Source organism: Thermobia domestica, chromosome 13 (genome assembly GCF_964235325.1).
Source record: "Thermobia domestica chromosome 13, izTheDome1.hap1.1, whole genome shotgun sequence".
Classification (NCBI taxonomy): Eukaryota; Metazoa; Arthropoda; class Insecta; order Zygentoma; family Lepismatidae; genus Thermobia; species Thermobia domestica.
This window is the reverse complement of record NC_137466.1, coordinates 112831450-112851371: the sequence shown is the minus strand read 5'-3', so window position 1 is coordinate 112851371 and position 19922 is coordinate 112831450. Positions and strand designations below refer to the sequence as shown.

The 19922-nt window shown below is 35.7% G+C and overlaps 1 protein-coding gene across 13 annotated transcripts in view; it reads left to right on the top strand.

Moving 5' to 3' along the window:
* Positions 1 to 19922, top strand: part of chb (CLIP-associating protein) — a 595254-nt gene that overhangs the window by 230910 nt on the left and 344422 nt on the right. For all 13 annotated transcript variants that reach the window (XM_081736296.1, XM_081736291.1, XM_081736295.1 and 10 more), the window contains exon 6: positions 5284 to 5372. In XM_081736296.1, coding sequence (XP_081592422.1) covers positions 5284 to 5372 — 89 coding nt within the window. The remainder of the gene's footprint in view (positions 1 to 5283; positions 5373 to 19922) is intronic.

The window sequence follows — 19922 nt, the reverse complement described above, 5'->3', positions numbered from 1 at the left end:
ACTGTGGAACACCTAAAATGGAACAACTGTTACAATGGAGATCTCGGTCGATAGTGACGTTTACATCATTTATCAACAGTATCCAATGCCTTTACTTCAAAATGTTCCTACGATGCAAGCATAAGTATTCAGCCACACAAGGGCGGCTCTCATGAGGGTGAGGGTGAAATCAAGGTTTGATGAGTGGCAGTAGAGTGACTGCCGCGGACTATGTCAGAATTTGACAGTCAACACGGTGGCCATCTCTGATGTATGTAGCGTAACTGAGGAATTTGAACAAATTCAAAGGGAAAGATCTAAAGAGCTTAATTTTGAAACTCCGTCAGCAAACAAATAAAATACTTCAGAACACTATTGTTGAATTATCACTCGGAAATATATACCCACTCTAACCTATAACATGAATGACTTAATTGATTTGAATGTGAATCTAAGTTAATTGGTATTTTAAAATATAAACTGAAATGTATCAATGTGCTTGTAAGGTTAATTTCGATGCTCAAATATTGTTAATATTCACCACTAATAGAGATACATTTGTCCTACGTTAACAATGTTAAAATTTTTATTTTTTTTCAATAATTGCCATAAATATGAAACTTTGTCTTGAGAAACTACCCTAGGGGCCAATTTGTGCACTTTATCACTTTGGTCTTGGTTCATTTTTGGCAGCTATCATTGTTGAAAAGTTTATTTCCAGTAATTCCCACAATTATGAAATGATATCTTTCAAACGTTGCTCAAGGATTCCTTACACTACAAATACGTAAAGGCACATGAAAAATGAAATCTTTAGTTTAAGATCCCACGATTATGCAAGCTAAATGCTAAAGGAGACAGAAGTGAATGATGAAAGAAATAGTTGAATGAGAATGTGGTAGGAAACTGGAGAATCCCCAGAAAACCCACGAACACGATGTCCTCCACCACGAACTTACTTGGACGGGAATCGAACATGCGACCCTTCGAACAAAGGTAATTTCTCTATCGCTGAGCCACCGTTCCTCCCTAAATGGCACGCTCAGAGCTTAGCGCCTCCAGGAGGAAAGTGAGAATGACGTGAGTGACTGTCTGTCTGTCTACCAACACTCTTTAAACATAACAGTGTAGTAGACACTTCTTATCTAAAACGTCTCCAGCACAGGGAGGGCAACAATGAGGCATACTTACTTCTTAATGTAGCGCTATTTCTAGCCGGAAACTGTCATGGGAAAAATCAAATATTATTCTTATTTGCATTATTATTTTTAATAATTATGTAAGTACACACGAGAAATTGTTTACTGCAATTAATTGAAAGGAAAAATACGATCAATGTATAACCTTGCTATGACACTAACTTTTCATCTAGGGGACATGGCAGATGATATTTTAAATTTTGCCTCTCTCCAAAAGAGGTCAAACAGCAAACTCCAAAACAGTTGCTTTTAAGGAAGCTTGTTCTCCTCCCTCGCGTGCCCTCGTTCTTCTGAAGGAAGTTTTCTCTAGCCATCGTGCACCCTCGCTCCCGCAGTAACATGGCCCTCACCCTCGTTCACCCTCGCCCTCTTCGTCGAAGCTTTTCCTCGCCCTCGTGCACCCTCACCCCCGCCATCGAAGCTTGTCCTCGCCCTCGCGCATCCTCACCCTCGCTGCCGAAACTTGTCCTCGCCCTCGCGCACCCTCGCCCTCTTCGTCGAAGCTTTTCCTCGCCCTCGCGTACCCTCACCCTCGCCATCGAAGCTTGTCCTCGCCCTCGCGACCCTCACCCTCTTCGTCGAAGCTTTTCCTCGCCCTCGCGCACACTCACCCTCTTCATCGAAGCTTGTACTCGCCCTCGCGCACCCTCACCCTCGCCATGGAAGCTTGTCCTCGCCCTCGCGGCCAAAACTTGTCCTCGCCCTCGCGTCACTGTGGGCGAGGGAACTTGAGGGTGAGGATGCCCTCGAGAGTGCCACCCTCGCGAGGGTGAACATCTCTGGTAAAAAGAGGGCATTGTGTTTGGGCGTATAAATTGATGCATAGTAAATTTCATTGGAAATGGTCTAACCCACGTGTATGAACGCAAAAAGTGCGTCAAAGCTGTTGTTCCAAAATGATCTAACTCACCAGGACTACCGACGAGTTTTCACGCCTGATAAAGAAAAAAACAGGTAAAGTCAGATCGGGTAAAGGAAAATTGGGGCTATAATTCGTGAATGCAGGTTCATTCAAACCAATTTCGGGATGAATATCACGAAGGGAGCTTCATATAATAAAGATATGAAGTGGAATGACCATTATGTCCGATGCACAGTGGCGTATATAGCTACACGTCTTCAGTAGATTAATGAGCACGATGTACTGGACTATAACGGACTGAAAACAAGAGCATTTCACTCACATTGTGTGGAGGGTATGGTTCAACTTGGTGGAGGCTCTGTGATGTGGAGGGAGTTTTTGTTCCATCCATATGACCCATTTAAAAAAATAAATGAACGTAAACTAGCATGTGTATCTGCACACTCTCAGTGAGCAGGTCTTCCATTTGTCCAACATTCTTCATTAAAAACATACAATGGACACTGCAATCTTCCACGATAATAACTGACGTGTTCACAAGGCTTTCGAAGCATTTGTATATGATCTAAGCAATATTGATTATCTTTTATGCCTGGTCTGGCCTGTATAAAATCGAGGTACCATCTGGGACAGCGGATGAAACGCATAAATAGGTATCTCTGAACTTTGCTGGAAATACGAGAGCTACTAATAAGCAAGTGTATTCAAATATGAGGGCTATCCAGAAAGTAACTCACGCTTTGAAATCAGAAGAAGGCAGGTGAAAGTAGACATATTTTTATTTTATACATTTTGAATCAACACTCTTATACTACTTTCCTACATAGTTGCCGTACAAGTTTAGGCACTTATCATAGCGATGAAGAAACTTACAAAGTCCATTGTCATAAAAAGTTGGCACTTGTGACGTCAACCATTCCTGCACGCCAGTCTGAAAGTCTGCGTCATCATCAAAGCTCAGGTCTTCATGGGAGGGAAACAAGGTGGTGGTCACTAGGTGCAAGATTCGAGCTACATGACTGTTAAAAATTTCCCAAGGAAAGGCCTATAAAAGTTCCTGAGTCCGTTTAATCAAGTGCAGGCGGGCATTGTCATGAAACGACGGGATTTTTGCACTCAGCGTTTTGAATTGCTCTTCTTCACAACTTCTGTAATGTTTCTCAATGTTGTTCAGCAGTAATTGTTGCACCACGTTTCAAAAAGTCGACTAGCAGCTGTAATGTAATTGGTTACACAGTGCACCTGCATTTTTTTAAACTAGTGTCCCCACTGAGCGCACTCAAATGAGAGCTGTTATCGTAAAACGTCCACTTCTACGAATCTTTGTGATTGATTTTTTTGCGAGCAGTTCATCTGTCATAATGCTCGGTTGCCCACTTCGGTCTTGATCATGAGTATTTGTAGGACCATCTTGAAATATGAGAATCAAACACCTCATTCTACTTTCACTCATCGCATTTAGTGTAAACTTAACATAGTTGTCGATGAACGTCAGTCGGTTTTTCGCCAACAAAAATTGTATGACTAACCTCACTTCACAACTGGTGTGATTTTCAATCGGAGCAGCAACACGAACTTCACACATCCACAGCTGGATTTACACTGAACAGGCATAAGTCCTTGCAGAAAATGCCGCCCTTAGCGGCATCCCGTTGAAATGTGAGTGACTTACTGGATAGCCCTCGTAATTTGTTACATCATCTGACGTCACTTCGAAGAAAAGTTCGTTATCCAGGCCAGATGGGGTTTTATCCGGTATTAGATAAATTATACAGGGTGTGTGACTATATTTTTTTACGGTCCGCTTTAGGTAGAAAGGTGCACGTACTGAGTTTTAAGAATGCGACCATCTGCAGCCACTCTTTTTTCCGTATTTTTTCTTTGTTTTCTCCACATTTTGTTCCTCTCGCTGTCTGATGAGGTGTTTAGCGAAAACTTCTTTTTTGTTATTATTATTTATTTATTTATTTATAAATAAGTGTTGTATGTTTTGACTATTTTCGGGTAAGAATTTAATATATTAGTTTTTTCGCAAGAAACGAGACAGACTTGAGACATTAAGAATGTAGATACTGACTTCTGGTAAAGAAAGAAGAAAGAACATTAAGGCAGTGGGGCCAAAAAATTCGAAAAAATATCACTTCGTAGAAGGGAAAATAATTGACTAATTGGAATATTCGGCATAATGTTGTAAATGAAAATTTGATTAATTACCGTGTTCCCAGTCGGTGTAGGCATATTGGAAAGCCTAATACTATGAGTATTTCACCCTCAATGGGATTGCTAGGTAGTAGAATATGGAATGGAATTAAAAAAAAAAAATCTGTTTAATCTAATCTTTAAGTGTTGATTCCGGAAAAGCTTTGTAATTTACAAGTAGAAAAAGAATGTACTTACCGTCGGTGCATTTATCAGTGTTCGACATATCTGGAACCAGGTCGTGACTGTCTCGACCTATAAACTGAATAGTTGATAATAATTCAAGTTCAGATTGTGCACTGACACCAATTCAAACTACATAGTGCATTCCATTCGTACGTAGTCAACTCGAAGAAGGCTTGGAGTATTTAATTCTTTTCACAAATTCTGAAGTTTGAATTTCGTGAAAATGTATTTTCCTCTTGTTTTATCTAATAATTCTTACGTTGACTTAGTTTTTCATTTTGGAATGGCTGCGATCTTATCCAAAATGTAGGATAAATATTTGGAACAAACGCTTGGAGCAGTGAGTAAATTCATTTCCCATTTCCTTCGTTTTATACCTGCTATGATTACACATCGATGTGAGGGAATGTTATGGATATTTACTTCAATTTTCTTTCTTGCAATTTTAGAAACATGTGAGTATAGGTTTTGAATATCTTCGATGTTTTTGTACGAGATTTATTTTATCGTATAACTAGAGTATCCTAAGCGGTATTCACGGTAGGAGAAAATGAACAATACAGAACATTACTATTACAGTGATGTAATTTGAAGATGGAGCTCATCGAAGTACTTGTAGGTTATGATTTATTATTAAAACTAGAATTACTCCTTCGTCGAATCTGCAGACAAGCCGTTGAAATCGTGAGGTGTATATTACTAAGAAATATGTAAGTTAATTGTCGGTAATGAAGTCTAATGTATTGACATTCTCAAGATTCTTACGATGTATTTATTATAAAATTAGAAATAAGATAATGTGCAATTCAGACAACTATTGAGAAACACAAATAATCTTTTATATTTTATGTTCCTCAGATTACCAGCCTTAATGAGTAAATTCGACGAAGTTAGGGATTCCGGTGACATGTTACCTACAGCACTGCTTCAAAACTCTTTCGTTGATGGTAAGTTCACTGGTTTCTTTTTTTGTGAATATAATAATATCTTAATCTGTAAAATTCGGCAATTTGTATGTCTGATTAAGAAAAAGCTCGTATAACCTTCTCTTTTATAACTTTATTCTTATGTTAAACATTCATACAGTACAATCCTTGGGAGACAAGGAAGCTTGACACCGTCATTTGATATTATGCTTTAGAGACATTTTTTTAGTAGTAATAAGTAAATTTATAATTTGAAAAAGTATCAAAGGAATCTGAGGTTTCTACGAAGTTAATCTAATATGATTTTGCAAAACTGGAGATACGACCGGAGACATTTTCTGAGAAGTAATGATTCGATTTGAGCGGTAAGATCAGTTGCTTCAATAGTCAGCGGAAGCATGTTGAAGTGTCTGATATAATGTGCACACGCCGCATAGTCTGACCTTTGCAGCATAGCAACAGCTTCAATTCAGATAAATTCTTCACCTTTTCCTTGCCATTCTGTTGTAAATCACTGTGTTCCAGCGATATTCAGTAAAGCTGAGGACAAGGTAGCTAGGATAGTGCCTTGAGTGTTTCATATCTGATATCGTTTTTATATATACCAACTACTGTGGTGGGATATTGCCGCATGAGGAGAGATGATAGTAATAACATAATCTGTTTGCAAGGATCCAGGTCACTTTCATCATGGTTATAGGATATAGAATAGTTATTTTGAAAATAAAATAATACTTTGCAATTGGAGAAAATGGGTAGCAGTGAATCCTTCGACTACATTAGATTTATTTGGAGTAGACTACTATCATCTATAGGCGAAGCACTTGCGTCATAGTATTAGTTTAAATTCAGATTGGCGAGAATAGCATAATTTAATGTTTGTTTCATGTCAGTAGGTGTAATAATTAACAAACAAGTAGCTATTGCAAACATTGATTAATCCTGAAAGAGGAAGTTTTTGGTTGGTGCCTGAATGAGTGAAAGTGTGACACTCTTTGATGTGGTTTGCACGTGCTCTGTCTTCTGTGAGTTTTCCTTGAGGCGAGCGGTAGTGAGAAAAAACTGTTTGACTTGTTTTTCATGCATCACGCAGAAAATGTGAGAGCTATTCTTTTTAGAACCTTCGATAAATTGATAATACGCGACTCTTTATTTATTTTAAGGAGAAAAAATTGAAAATAAAAAGCACAAATAGTTTTAAAAAAGTGTGCTTCAACCTTTTCTTTCCCCGTAGAGACAGATATATTATGAAAATTATCCCTTCGTTAACTTGTTTCTGTATTGCGTACAGATGATGCCACCCACTATTTACTTTGAAGTATTTACAAAAGTAATGAAACAAAATTATCAAGTGCAGGAAAAGATCAAAGTAGCGAGACAGTATCAGAGGCACAGGTGAGCGGAGGGGGAAGAAAATGCGTCCTACTTAGCTTGCATCATCAGAGGAACCGTTTAGTCTGATAGCCTATAATAGTTTTGTTTAAGTGTGTTCTAAAATTTATTAATAATTTACTTAGTACATATATTATTCAATGTATTTTGCTAAAATTAGACATTGAAAAAGGGGTTGAAGACTTTTATTCTCGAACTGGCCACATTTTATAATGAAGTGTCAGTAAGTAATCACTTAGTAGAGATAAAGATTTTGAGAACACTTGACAGCTGCAATTAATGATTTGAAAGAAACCAGTGGTTGGTCAGCATTAATATTTTAAGGTACATTACTAAATGAAACTTCCTAGAATCTAACAGAACTGGAGTTTGAAGATATAGGAACTAAAAACCACGAAATAGGCCTGAAAAAAGCATTGTAGTAGGATTTTTTTTTTTAAAATCTAATATTCGCATGAATATTTATCTTGTTGTTGTTTTCTACAGGGTGGATCACGAAATGGTCCGGAATTTAGTCTTGATGTTAAACTTTTAGTTATAATTTTAGAAAGCATGAAGTAGCAAGGCATTATACTCTACAAACGAAAAATGCATTTCACTTTAGCACTTCAGTATGTTCATTGTTTTCACTGATAAACATTTTCAAAATTACAGTTACTTTTGCTACTACGCGATTACATGTTCTCAGTAATCTCATTGTATGCCTGAATCATTTACGGTTATATTTACATTACATTATCTGGAAGCTTTAACCCCTTGCACTGAAATGACGAGTCTAGCTCGTCATGGCCTCCCGGTGCCAAATCGCGCAATGCGAGCTACACTTGTCATAAAATTTAAACTATTGTAGAATCACGTAGAGTTACTATATTGATGTTTTGAAAGTTATAAAATTTCCCTTGAAAGAAATTACCAAGAAAAATAAATGGTAGATAGCGGCAGGAAATTCAGAAAATTAATCGTAGTGGAAGGGGTTAAGAAACCTCACAAGGAAAAAGTAACAGGGACTAAAATTTGAACTGTTCAAGGTAACGATTGTCCACAACGGAACAGACGTAGAAATCGATTTGAAAATAATGATTCTCCTAATTTTCATGCGAGTATCAACTACAGAGTCTGACTGTGATCCTGACTAGACTTGCGTCATCCATTGTATATTGAAAGACAGTGCTTTAACATGAAGGTGTAGAACGAAGCTGTCACGAGGCATTTGCAGGTATCACTTATTGACTCTCTCTTTAAAAGCAAGAATTACCCATACTGTAATTCTTGAAGCATGCTACATTTGTTTTGTGTGTGTGGGGGGGGGGGGGGGGCAGATTTTTAAAATGTTTTACTTGTTCATGATATAATCAAAGTAAAACACGGCCTTATCCGAGAACACACATTATTCACAATTTCACCCTTCCCACGTACCCACTTACAGAATGCCAATCCCTCGTTTATTTTTTCGGTGAATTTGTGTAAAACTGAAATTATATAAGGAAACAAATTGATATATAACTGCACGATGGATGCTGTAACTTCCGACACCTGACCAAAAACAAATAAGAATGTAAATCCCTGAAGGACAACTTAAGCGCGTTTTAAGGGAATAGAACTAATTTTATTTGTTGACTTATAATCTGTCATGAAACATGGACATATTACTACGTTCAGAAACTAAACAGCAGTCAAAACAATGGAAACATCCTAAATTTCTCCATTTTTAAAGAAAGCGATGTGAGTGAAAGCTCGTGGAAATAATCGTAATTCCATTTTTTCGAATGCAGACGGTTTTTCTTCATGGACTAATCCGGTAAAACCATTCCTGCTGAATACCATGGAAAACATTTAAACTAACTACAGGAAAGAAAAAAAAAATAACAAAAGAAAGGTCGGATTCATCAAAGAAGAAAGCTCATCTTGCACCACAATAATGTTGGCCCCCCCGTACAGATTTCGCTGCAGTGTCAATCAAGCGGAATACGATTCGCTCCCACATCTGCTTTATTCATCAAACTTCCACTTCTTCTCGAAATTGAAATATCTCGGCGGTCTTCAGTTTTCTTGAGACAAAGACCATCAAACATGAATAGAGAATACTTTGTAGGTTTGAATTTATTTGGTTTCCACGATTGCATAAAGGCTTTAGAACACCGCTGAAACAAGTACATTTGTGTCATGGGAGACTATGTTGAAAAATAAATTGAAAAAACAATTTTCAAAAAGGAAATTAATGTTCCGTACGTTATTCCCCGTTCTTAACGATTCTTGATTTAGAATTTCTCTGATGTAAATAGTAATTCTTATTCATTCTATATATATATTTCACTTAAACATTGCAATTGAACGTACTCTTGTACAAACTTAAACATTATATTTCATGTAAACGTTCATGTAAACATTGTAACGGAAATTAAAACTTCCATTTTGTATAGAGAACAATTAATTATTATTATTATTATTATTATTATTATTATTATTATTATTATTATTATTATTATTATTATTATTATTATACTATTACTATTTAACTTACGTGTATCAAATGTTTATCAAGGTCCCTCGACTGAGATAACTAGACTCGACGATAGTCTGAAATTATAGTAGCTTGAATATGTTTGAGTGAAAATAACAGAAAAGAATTGGAGAACAACTATTTTTTTTTTCTGTTTCGTATAACACTTCTGTTTGGAATTACCTTTCCAGTTTTTCACTTGAATAAAAATTTATCGTTGTAATTTAAAATTCAGAAAGTCACAGTGTGTGTGCTGTACTGTTCGATAATTGGAATAGAAACGAAATTATGGAATTCATGATTCCCACTTCCAAAAGAGGTGCTTAATTTTTTGCTAGGTATGTTGACTTTAGTTTGGGAGTGCTTCACCTCCACCCCATCTAATGGAGAGTCTGCGGTAAACATTGTATCGAATAAATTTTGGTTATTGTTACTATTACTTGAATTTACTATTTGAGTATGTAAAATTCTGTAGTAAATATTTCAATTAAATTTCAAAGAACCATCCTGTTAAAACACTGCAGGGAAATCACCGGGCTCATTTAATGCTCGGAAACACGACTTCTTCAAGAAGTTATTTGTAACACACTGCAGTAAGAGTATCCTCATAAAAACCCACAGTCCCCGGTCTCCCACTAGCAGCCATCGTGCACGCTACTAATCAGTCCTTAAATCGCTGTACTAAATTTCCCCTATTGCGTAGTGTGTGATCGATCTGTCTTGGTATCAGATAATTAATTCCTCTGCTGCACATCCACTGAGACTTTCAGCCAGAAAAATCAGATCTTCCCTTTCATTTAGCGTCAGCATCTTCACTCACTCAGCTGTACATAGTACAGTACTAATTTGAAACAAGAAAAAAGGAAGTCCTATGTAATTAGCTTCGAACACAACCTGTACCTTCCACATTTTTGTAATCATAATTTTCGCTTTCCACTTTCCTATGCATCATCAAATGTTAAATTGCAGTGCCAATCATCACAAAATTCTTTACTATCGGAATCACTCTCTCTCTCTCTCTCTCTCTATGGCCTATAGAACCCGGTGGATCAATGCCGCGTTCACAAAAGCTCTCCACTGATTTCTATCCTTAGCTAACTGCATCCAGTTTCTACTTTGTATTCCAATCTCTGCGAGATCCATCTTAATATTGTCCTCCCATCTGCGCCTACGTCTTCCTAATGGTCGTTTTCCGATTGGTCTTCCAGTCAAGACTTTGAAAGCGTTTCTACTTTCTTCCATTCTAGCTACATGCCCCGCCCACCTTAGCCTCCTAGACTTGACGACCCTAACAATGTAGCATTTATTTACTCCAAGTCTTCACTCACTTTTTCTAGTTTCCGTCTTTCCTGTTTGTTTTCTTTCATGTATTAAACAGTAGATTTTGACTCGTGCTACCCGAACGCATAGTGTCAATGCTGTGGTGCCATAGTTTCCATAGATATCGATAAGAATTTCCTACGTCATGGGTGTTTCCCCATGCCTTACCTACCCTTCGGTATTTACTCGACTCACATCGCTGTTAAATATCAAATTATTTGTGTATCCGTGATTTCATTTGATAAGTTTTTCAGTGTTTAAATGAAGAAAAAACTGCAATGTATTGTGGGACCTTGTATTTTTCAAGTGTGTAGTACTCGGGCAGCGAATAACGCTTAGTTTTTAAGGAATTTAAACTTCGGTTACCCAGTCCATGTGTCCATCCAGGAGACAAAAAATCTCAAGAACTACTTGATGGAACATAACCAAACTCTGTCAAAATGTATACGGTTAAATGTTAGGAATCAAGTTAGTTTTCGGAAGCAATATTCAAACCGAAAGACTAGAAATTAACCATTCCTAGTTCTTACGTTGATCTCTCTCTCTCTCTCTATATATATATATATATATAGAAAGTAGATAGAGAAACGGTTTTCTGTAATCCATTTAGTGTCCCAATAATATATTTTATTTCCACCCTTAAATTTGTTAAAACCGGAAAGTGATAGAGATCCACTACAACTTCCGGTTTCAATATTGATTTACATAGAGCAAAAACTATAATAAATAGCGAGAAGAGGTTTTTAAAAAATCGATGTAGCGCTCTAGGAATGGGTACTATCTCTTCTCTTTACCGTATATTGAAACCGAAAGTGGCAGAAATCAAGCACTTCTGGTTTTAATGTTGAACGCCATAGAATTCAAACCGTAATAGATAGCGAATAGTGGTATTCTGTAATCAAATAAGCGTCTGAAGAATATCAATCTTTAATCTACGTTACGTTATAGAATATGAACAGTAACAGATATCAAGAAACGGTTTTCTGAAATCAATTAAGCGTGTCAAGATCTCTACTCTAATCTCTCTATTAAAACGGAAGTGACAAAAACTCAACTAAAGTAGAAGAGGTAATAGATAGCTATAAGCGGTTTTCTGCAATCTGTTAAGCATCCCAAGAATACATTTCACCTCCAACCTTAACTCTGTACCAAGATCGCAAGTAGTAGAAATCCACTAGAACTTCCAGTTTCAATATAGCTGAATAAAGCAAGCAGGATAAACTATAATGAGAATTTTTTTGACTCTAGCGTTCTGAGAATAGGCATCATCATCATCATCTCTCTCACCACCCCTATTCAATCTAGAAATGGCAGAAATCAACCGCTTCCAGTTTTAACGTTATCTTTATAGAATTAAGTAAAAAAGTAATAGATAACGAGAAATGGGTTTCCGTATCTAATTACCGTATTTTGCGGACTATAAGACGCACTTTTTTCTTCGAAAAATTGCCCCCAAAATACAGATGCGTCTTATACTCGAAATTAATAATCTTTCAAGAAGTGCGGCGTAAGTAACGCTCTCGATGGCAGTGAAGACCAACCACCTTATATGTGAAGAGGACAACGATGACAACGAAGAGGAAGAAGAATAATTCAGATGACGATTTTCAAGAATTTTAAAGGTCAGTTCGGTTTTGTAAACCAAGAATTTTTTTTAGTCTGGCTTTGTAATCTAACAATAAAAATGGTAAAAATGTTATTCATTTAAAAAAATGCTTAAGAACTAAGGTGCGTGTTATAGTCCGTAAAATACGGGAAGTGTCCTAAAAATATATTTAATTTCCATTCTAATCTTCAGTAAAGCCGAGAGTGGCAGAAATCAGCCACATCTGTTTTTAACGTTCATCGTTACGCTATAGAGTAAAAACATTAACAGAAAGATAGGAAGCGGTTTTCTACAATCAAACGTTTTAAGAATATATTTCATCTCCTCCTCTTTAATCTACTAAAAACAGAAGTTGTCAGTAAATCAATCACTTATGGTTTTGGCGATGATCGCTGTAGAGTAAGAGCAGTAATAGATACAGAAAAACTATTTTCTGCAGTCAGTTAAGCGTCCCAAGAATATATTTTTCTCCACTCTAATCATTTTAGTGAAACCCGAAGTAGTATAAATGTACTACCAATTCGGTCTCAATGTTGAGAAAATATTACTCCATACAAATCGAATTCCTTCACGTGGTGTACACGTGACACTATTACTAGTTCTACTTTCCAGCTCTAGAGAGGAAATTGGTGAAGATACACCTCTCTAATGTTTAGAAAATACAGGTGTATCTTCAGCAATTTCCGTTTCAGAACTAGGATTCAGCAATTTTCCTTTACGGAGCAGTAGGTGATTTGTCTTTTCCTCTCGAGTAGAGTATTATTTGATTTTCTTATTAATGTATCCTAAGCCAACTGTCTATTTACGAGATGCAGATTTTAAGAACTGTCGATCAGCAAGTATGCTCCTCTTCGGACTTCATCTGAATACTGACATTTTACCGTCTGTTGAAGGATTTGTATCTTTATCAGCTAATAAACTGTGTTCGTTACGTATTTGAATTTGTATACAAATAGGTAATCCACGGATGAATAAATGCTGTAGAATGTTTACAGAACTTAAAGCATGCAGATATTTAAGAATTATGAAGATTAAGAGGGAACAAGAAATACTCTGTACGGCTAGTATCGATTTAACATGAACTATAAACAGTTTTCATTATACAGTATATCTCTGGTCTATGATTTATTATTATTATTATTATTATTATTAATAATAATAATAATAATAATAATAATAATAATAATAATGACAATAGTTCAGCGTAAATGACAGACACGTTGATGCAGTTTCCCGATGGAAACTCCATCGACATATTAAAGTTGTAATTTATTACATTAATAATCGAGAACTCTGTAAGGAAATCAATTAACATAATAAATTTTATACTGCTATATCACCTAAAGGTATATTCTTTGGCAGTACAAATTTTTGTAGCTTTGTATGTATTCTCGGCTCTGAATCGAGGGTTTTATGTAATACAACGAAACTCCAATAGATGGCAGGAGCTTACTATCTGTGGTAGTGTCGTTAGTGTGCTACTTGTTCAGCATCTTACTTTTCTCACGATTTTCACTCCCATGTTGACTTCCTGTCTTATGGGATTATAAGTTGTGGCAGATCAAATATCGAGACTTCATTGCGTGTCTCATGAAGCGAATCTCACAGAAAGGAGTTGAAGCATAACGTGAAAGGAGATAATTTGACTTCCATGATTTCTCTTTGTAACATGTCTTAACATTCAAGGTTGTAGAATATTACGTGCTGTTGTCAAAGTTTTTTCTTTTCTTTTAACTTAAACACAAAATATACAATTTTGAAACTCAAATGTTAAACTCATTGTTTGTTTAGAATGTTTGCTGCTTAGCTTGTAACGAAAACTGTTTTAGAATTCATACTTTTTGTTACTAGACCTTACTATTTGATTTTGCATATTGTACAAGACCCGCATCTCTCTAGGTCAAAACATTGATGAACGATGAAAATAATTAATAATAAAAAAATATTGTACTTAGTCTTAAAATCTGTAAAATAAGAACAGAAATCGTAAAAATTTTCGGAGTATACGCATCGTCATGAGCAAATCGGGAGTTAACAAGAGGTGACAAACTACAGTCTAGAAAGGCAAAAAATAATAGTGATTGAAGCGAAAGTTTTGATTACACATCACATCACTAACTGCAAGGTCAGGTAAACCCAGTATCTTATTTTTTATTGAAAAGTGCACCTGAAAATTCACCGGTGATGATTGGAATGATATCAAAGACCAACAATACTTTTCTTGTTAAGAGGATATGAAGGTATTGCTGTCATTTCATAGTTTTACAATAAAAACAAGAAGTCTTGTGTTTTCTCGGCTCTCTTCATAAAAATATGTTAATAATACGCTTGCGTGCACTTTGCCAGTTGGAAAACGTTGCTTTCTCAATATTTAATCACAGGTTATATGACCTTTAAGCTACTATGTGGAAAGCGTAGTGCAATTTTACTTTTACTTTATATATTAAGTATTGTGGTGCGTAATAAGTTACCTAAATCGGAACATATAGTTCCTTCATTAAAAAGAAAATGCCCACCCTTTCTAACCATAGCTGAAAAGAATATAATTATCCGGGCTGTGATGTCTCAGTGGTAGAACGCTCATCTCTGGAACGTGGGGTACCTGGTTCGAACGTGGGGTACCTGGTTTGGGGCTCAGCCAAATGGGCTTTGTGGTGGGCAAACAGTGTCTATGGATTTTCACCGTGTTTACTCGTTTACTCTCCACTTTCTTCATTCTACTATTATTACCGTCTTCCATAGCTTCATGGAACCTTATACATGCCAAGCAAAACAGTCCTCAAGGTCAACATTATTCAAGTGTAATGTTTAGAAAATAGATGTGTATCTTCAGCATTTTCCTTTTTTTAAAGTGAAGTGTTTCGATTTGTAATTAACTGACACATGGAGAAAGACATTTTAGTATTTATTTTTATTAATACGCAAATATGTGCTAAAACGAAGAAGAAGAAGAATGGGGTCGTATTGCTCTTTGGTCGAGATTATAGTTGAACACCGTTACAGCAAAGTTTATAGAGTGCGAACAAAATTCGTGATGCATGGTTCCCAAAAGTTTATTTTATTTTATTTTATTTTATTATTATGGTATTCTCTTCTGGTGATCTCTTGATAAATGCATATTTTAAGCCAGTTTCAAAACTAGGGGTGTACTGAGAAACTCGACTAAACAAAGTAATTATAATCACATTAAGGCTATCATTTCAATTTAAGTTTCGAAGTATATTTTTGCTTTAAATGGTATTTAAGGAGGAATACGGCTTTAAATCTACGTAGAAAATTTAATAAAACTTAGTTTTGTCCAATAAAACCTCACGACTGTTTTTTTTTTTCCTAAAATGGGTTTTTCACAAGCCTGCTTTAGTACCGAGGCTATATGAGATGTTGTCCTACCGTAGGGTGACCAAATTTAGAAATAAATATAAAAAATAGAACCTCAGCAAACCGGCATAATTTGACGGATGGAAGGGAAATAAATTTTCATTTACAGTCATCTAATAATTACTAAAGTTCATACTTCGTTCCATCAGAAACGAAAATGAATGTGCTCCTTCTGAATGTTGGTTGTATTACAAATAAAGTTTGATAAAGCCGGCTCCTATTTTATTTTTAAGATCTTTTCTATGGTACTAGGTTTCTGGGATTTAATTGCTAATTATGTAGAAATCGTGCTTCTCGTCACTCAAATTGAATATCATAAATTTTGCGTGAATTTACATTTTTAGACTTCAGTGCTGTCGAAGTCGTATACAACAACTTTGTTCATCCGTCCATTTGCCGGTAGGTATCAGCACAAAAACTTTAAGAGATATCGAGAATCAATCGATTCAGCATCCAAAAAATGGATTCCATCTCCTCTGTTAACCCTCCATTCAAACCGGAAGTAGTTCAGATTAACCATTCCCGGTTTCAGTGTTTATCGTTATAGGACGAAAATGGTAACAGATAACAAGAAGTTTTTTTTTTTTAAAAACTATTTAGCGTGTCAAAATAACGTATCATGACTATTCAAAACACTTCACCAAGATCCTTGGTTCGATCCCAGTTCGCGCCAAGTGAGCTTTGTGGTGGACAAACACCGTGTACGTGGGTTTTCTCGGGGTTCCTCCGTTGCCTCCCACTTTCTTTATTCCACCATTTCATTCATTTCTCATCATCACCGTCTCCTTTAGCCTAGTGGGCATAATCGTGGGACGTAAAACTTAAAGGTTTCATTTTATTTCAACATTTTACCAAAACCGAAAGTTGTACAAATTTACTATTACTCCTGATTTCAATACTGATTTCTGTAGAGCAATGACGGTAAAAGATATCACGAAGCTGCTTTTTGCTGTCGATTCAGCGTCCCAAGAATATTTTACATCTCTTCCGTTGAAGCTCTATTCAAACCGGAAGTGGTTAAAATTAACTATCTCCGTTTTCATCGTTTATCACCACAGAACAAAAACGGTAATAGATAGCGAGAAGCTATTTGTTTGCAAACACTTCAATGTGTTAAGAGAACACAACATGAGTATCCGCAACATCCACCAAAACCGAAAGTGTTTGAAATTTACTAGTACTTGTAGTCTCAATGCTGATTTCCGTAGAGCAAGAATGGTAAGAGATATCGAGATGCATTTTTTTGCAATCAATTTAGCTTCCCAGGAATAGATTCCATCCTCTCCACTCTCTATTAAAACCGGCATTAGAATGAATTTGGTTTCAACCTTTATCGCTATAGAATAAAATATTAAATTAATAAAATAAATGAATTAATAAAGTAAATTAATTAATCAAATGAACAAATAAATGTAGTAAGGAATAGCGAGTAATGACTGCGATATGGATTCAGCGTCTGGGGAACAGGTTCTGTTTGATCTTATCACTCTTTTGAAACCAGTAGTTACTATGCACTACTTTAAGTTCGATTACTATTGAATTCGCATAGTTCGGAAATCTACCGTAGTTTCGCACTGTGAAACGAAACTAACTTGTTATAAAAATATTTTTACAGTGAAGTTCAAAATTAGCAATGGTAGTGGGAGCTCTGGCATTTTTTTTTCCTTTTAATTGCTTAGTTTCAGGATTGGGATATGCAAATAGTCTTCCATAGGAAGGCGCACCTGACTCAGCAAAAGAGAACAAGGGGTCAAGGTGAACACGCGAGAAGGGTCAGCAAGCCCTCGAGTGATTACAGAACAGAAATAATAAACCTAATACGAAAAATGAGTGGGATTATCTGTATGAGAGAAGTAAATTATATTTTTGTTGTGGATAATGATATAGACATGTGCACGAGGAGATCAGAGGGACTTGTTGAACACATAATGAATTACTTTGCGGAATGTGCAAAACGTCACCAATTAATAGAGGATGATGCTTCTAAAAGTAAGGAGGGGTGATCTATGATACTAATTAACTAGATTCAACAAGGTTGTTTGGTTTGTTGCGTTTTGTTAACGAGAAGTATGTACAACATTATAATAAACTTGAGTTAAAGCGATACTGTATATTTACGAAGCACACGTAGCATTATTATCAAATAAATTATAGTGCTTTAATATCAAATATTCACGTAAAGCGTGAGATCATAAGAATAATACATATATATTTGATGTAAACGGTTTAAAACAAACAAAAAAGTGTTCTGTGAAGATAAATAGTAGTTTATCGTCCTTGGGTAAGCAAGAGTTTATACAAGGAAGTTGCAGCAAAACGACAGCTTTTAGCATTATCCCTTTAATATAAGGACAATACGTATCAATATTTCCAATACTTGGGAATTATTTTCAGGATCTAGTAGTAGTAGTTTTTGAACGTTGTTTCTATTGAATAGTTTTGTGTTGTTTGTTTCAAGAACTAATTAGACTTCTAAGAAAAGTTTTTCGAGATTTTAGTTTTCGTGATGGAATTTTTCGTTGATGATGATACATCAAAGAGTATTAAAAAAATAAATAAAAGGAAAAATCAAACATGAGCGCAGTAGTTACATATCATATTTATTGTTGTCATGTTCGATTAATTTTAAGTTCCGTGTGTTATATAAGCAAACCAGTAAATCATATCATTTCGACACCTACGTCATAGGGCATTAAACTTTGCGGTGTTTGACATCTATCATGATCACGCTAACGTTGATTTGAAAGCGCGCCGATGAAAGATGACAATATGGATACACACAGATTTGTCAGTTTCCTGAAAAATGTGTGAATTGCCTTTCCCCTTTGCAAATTTTATCTTCCAACATGGTACGCGGTCTTTGTAAGGCTTAAGCCAACTTAACCGGCAATTTGAAATCATTGATGTGTAGTCAGTACAGTATGAGTCCTATGATTATAGTTAAAAAAAAAAAAAAAAAAAAACAAAACGTAGTTTATCTGTTGTCTTCATGACACTACCCACACCGTTTAGTTTTCCTCAGTGGCTACTCTCTAAGTATTGACCAAGCCCAGGATCTTCGGTCATCTCGCTTTACTGGACAAGTTAATTTTACGCGTATACATGTGTAGTACATTGAAACCAGTGTAAGTCAGTGCAAAATAATGCATGTATTGTTTACATTTGATACTAATCTAACAGTCGTACTATAGCAGATGTGGCCAAACAGCAGATAGTGATCGATAGGTCAATTGCTATTGAGCATCGGGGTAAATCGTGAAACCTTTCTAGAAAAAAGTGAAAAGAAATCTCTCCCTTTTTAAAAAGTGAATCTGAATTGAGGTAAAATGATTTCAGTAAAAGGTAAAAATCCACGAAGAATAGGAACACCTTCTGCATTGTCAAGTCAAAAGATAAATGAGTGTATATGTATTGTGTAAGGTTTGTGTTACTTTAGTAATGAAAGGCAATTTGGAAAGACTTTGGAAAAGAAGAAATATAACCTCAACTTCCCTCCATTTAAAAGGGTAATGAAAGTGTGCAGATGGGTAAGTAGATCGCCAAATTTTCATGGTTTGAAGTAAAGCACGGATCAAACCCCTGGTTCCTCAAAACTCTTGTACATTTGCACAAATATCTCGCTATACTTTGTGCGACGACTTCAATGATTGAAACACGTAAGCGAATAAAATTGTAAGAGAATTTTTCCAGACCAGTTTAGTTTTTCTAACGTGTACAGATCTTTTTTTATTGGCTACTTTTTTTTAAAAAACTAATGTCTTGTTTTCTTACAAGTGTACGTAGGAAATTTGAATATTCTGGCTTGAAATAAGAATTTAATTGCTAAAGGTTCATAAGTTGTGATTTAATTCTGTTTATGGTTAGTAATACAGAGCTAAAGAAGAAAAGTACTACGCACTGACATAAATGAAGGTTATAAGCTAGTGTGCGTCTATAAATACAGCATTTTCTTCTAAAAAATTTCATTATCCTCCTTTTGAAAGTTCCCCACAAACCCGTAATGGAATGTTTCTAAGTACAAATCTTGTGTGGAAACATGTCTACCTCCTGTTTAATGTAGTATGTAAAATAGTATAAAAGAATTACTGAGTTCGAGAGGTTGGAGGTTTTTTTTTAATAAAGGAGGCAATTTCTCGGATTAGTTAGTCTGTTCGTTTCTTAGTTATTTTTTCTCTTCGTGTGTTTGTATGATAAATTACCTAACTTCGTGTTGCGGGCACAAGTTTCTGTTGGTTTTACAAGATTCATTTGTTTCGTATTATTATCGTATTAATGCAAAGAACTGCAAAATATTGTTTTCCACATTAACTTGTTCTACACAAAAATAAAGTAAAAGCTGTCCCAATCATCTTTATTTGAACTCGCTTGTTTTCTT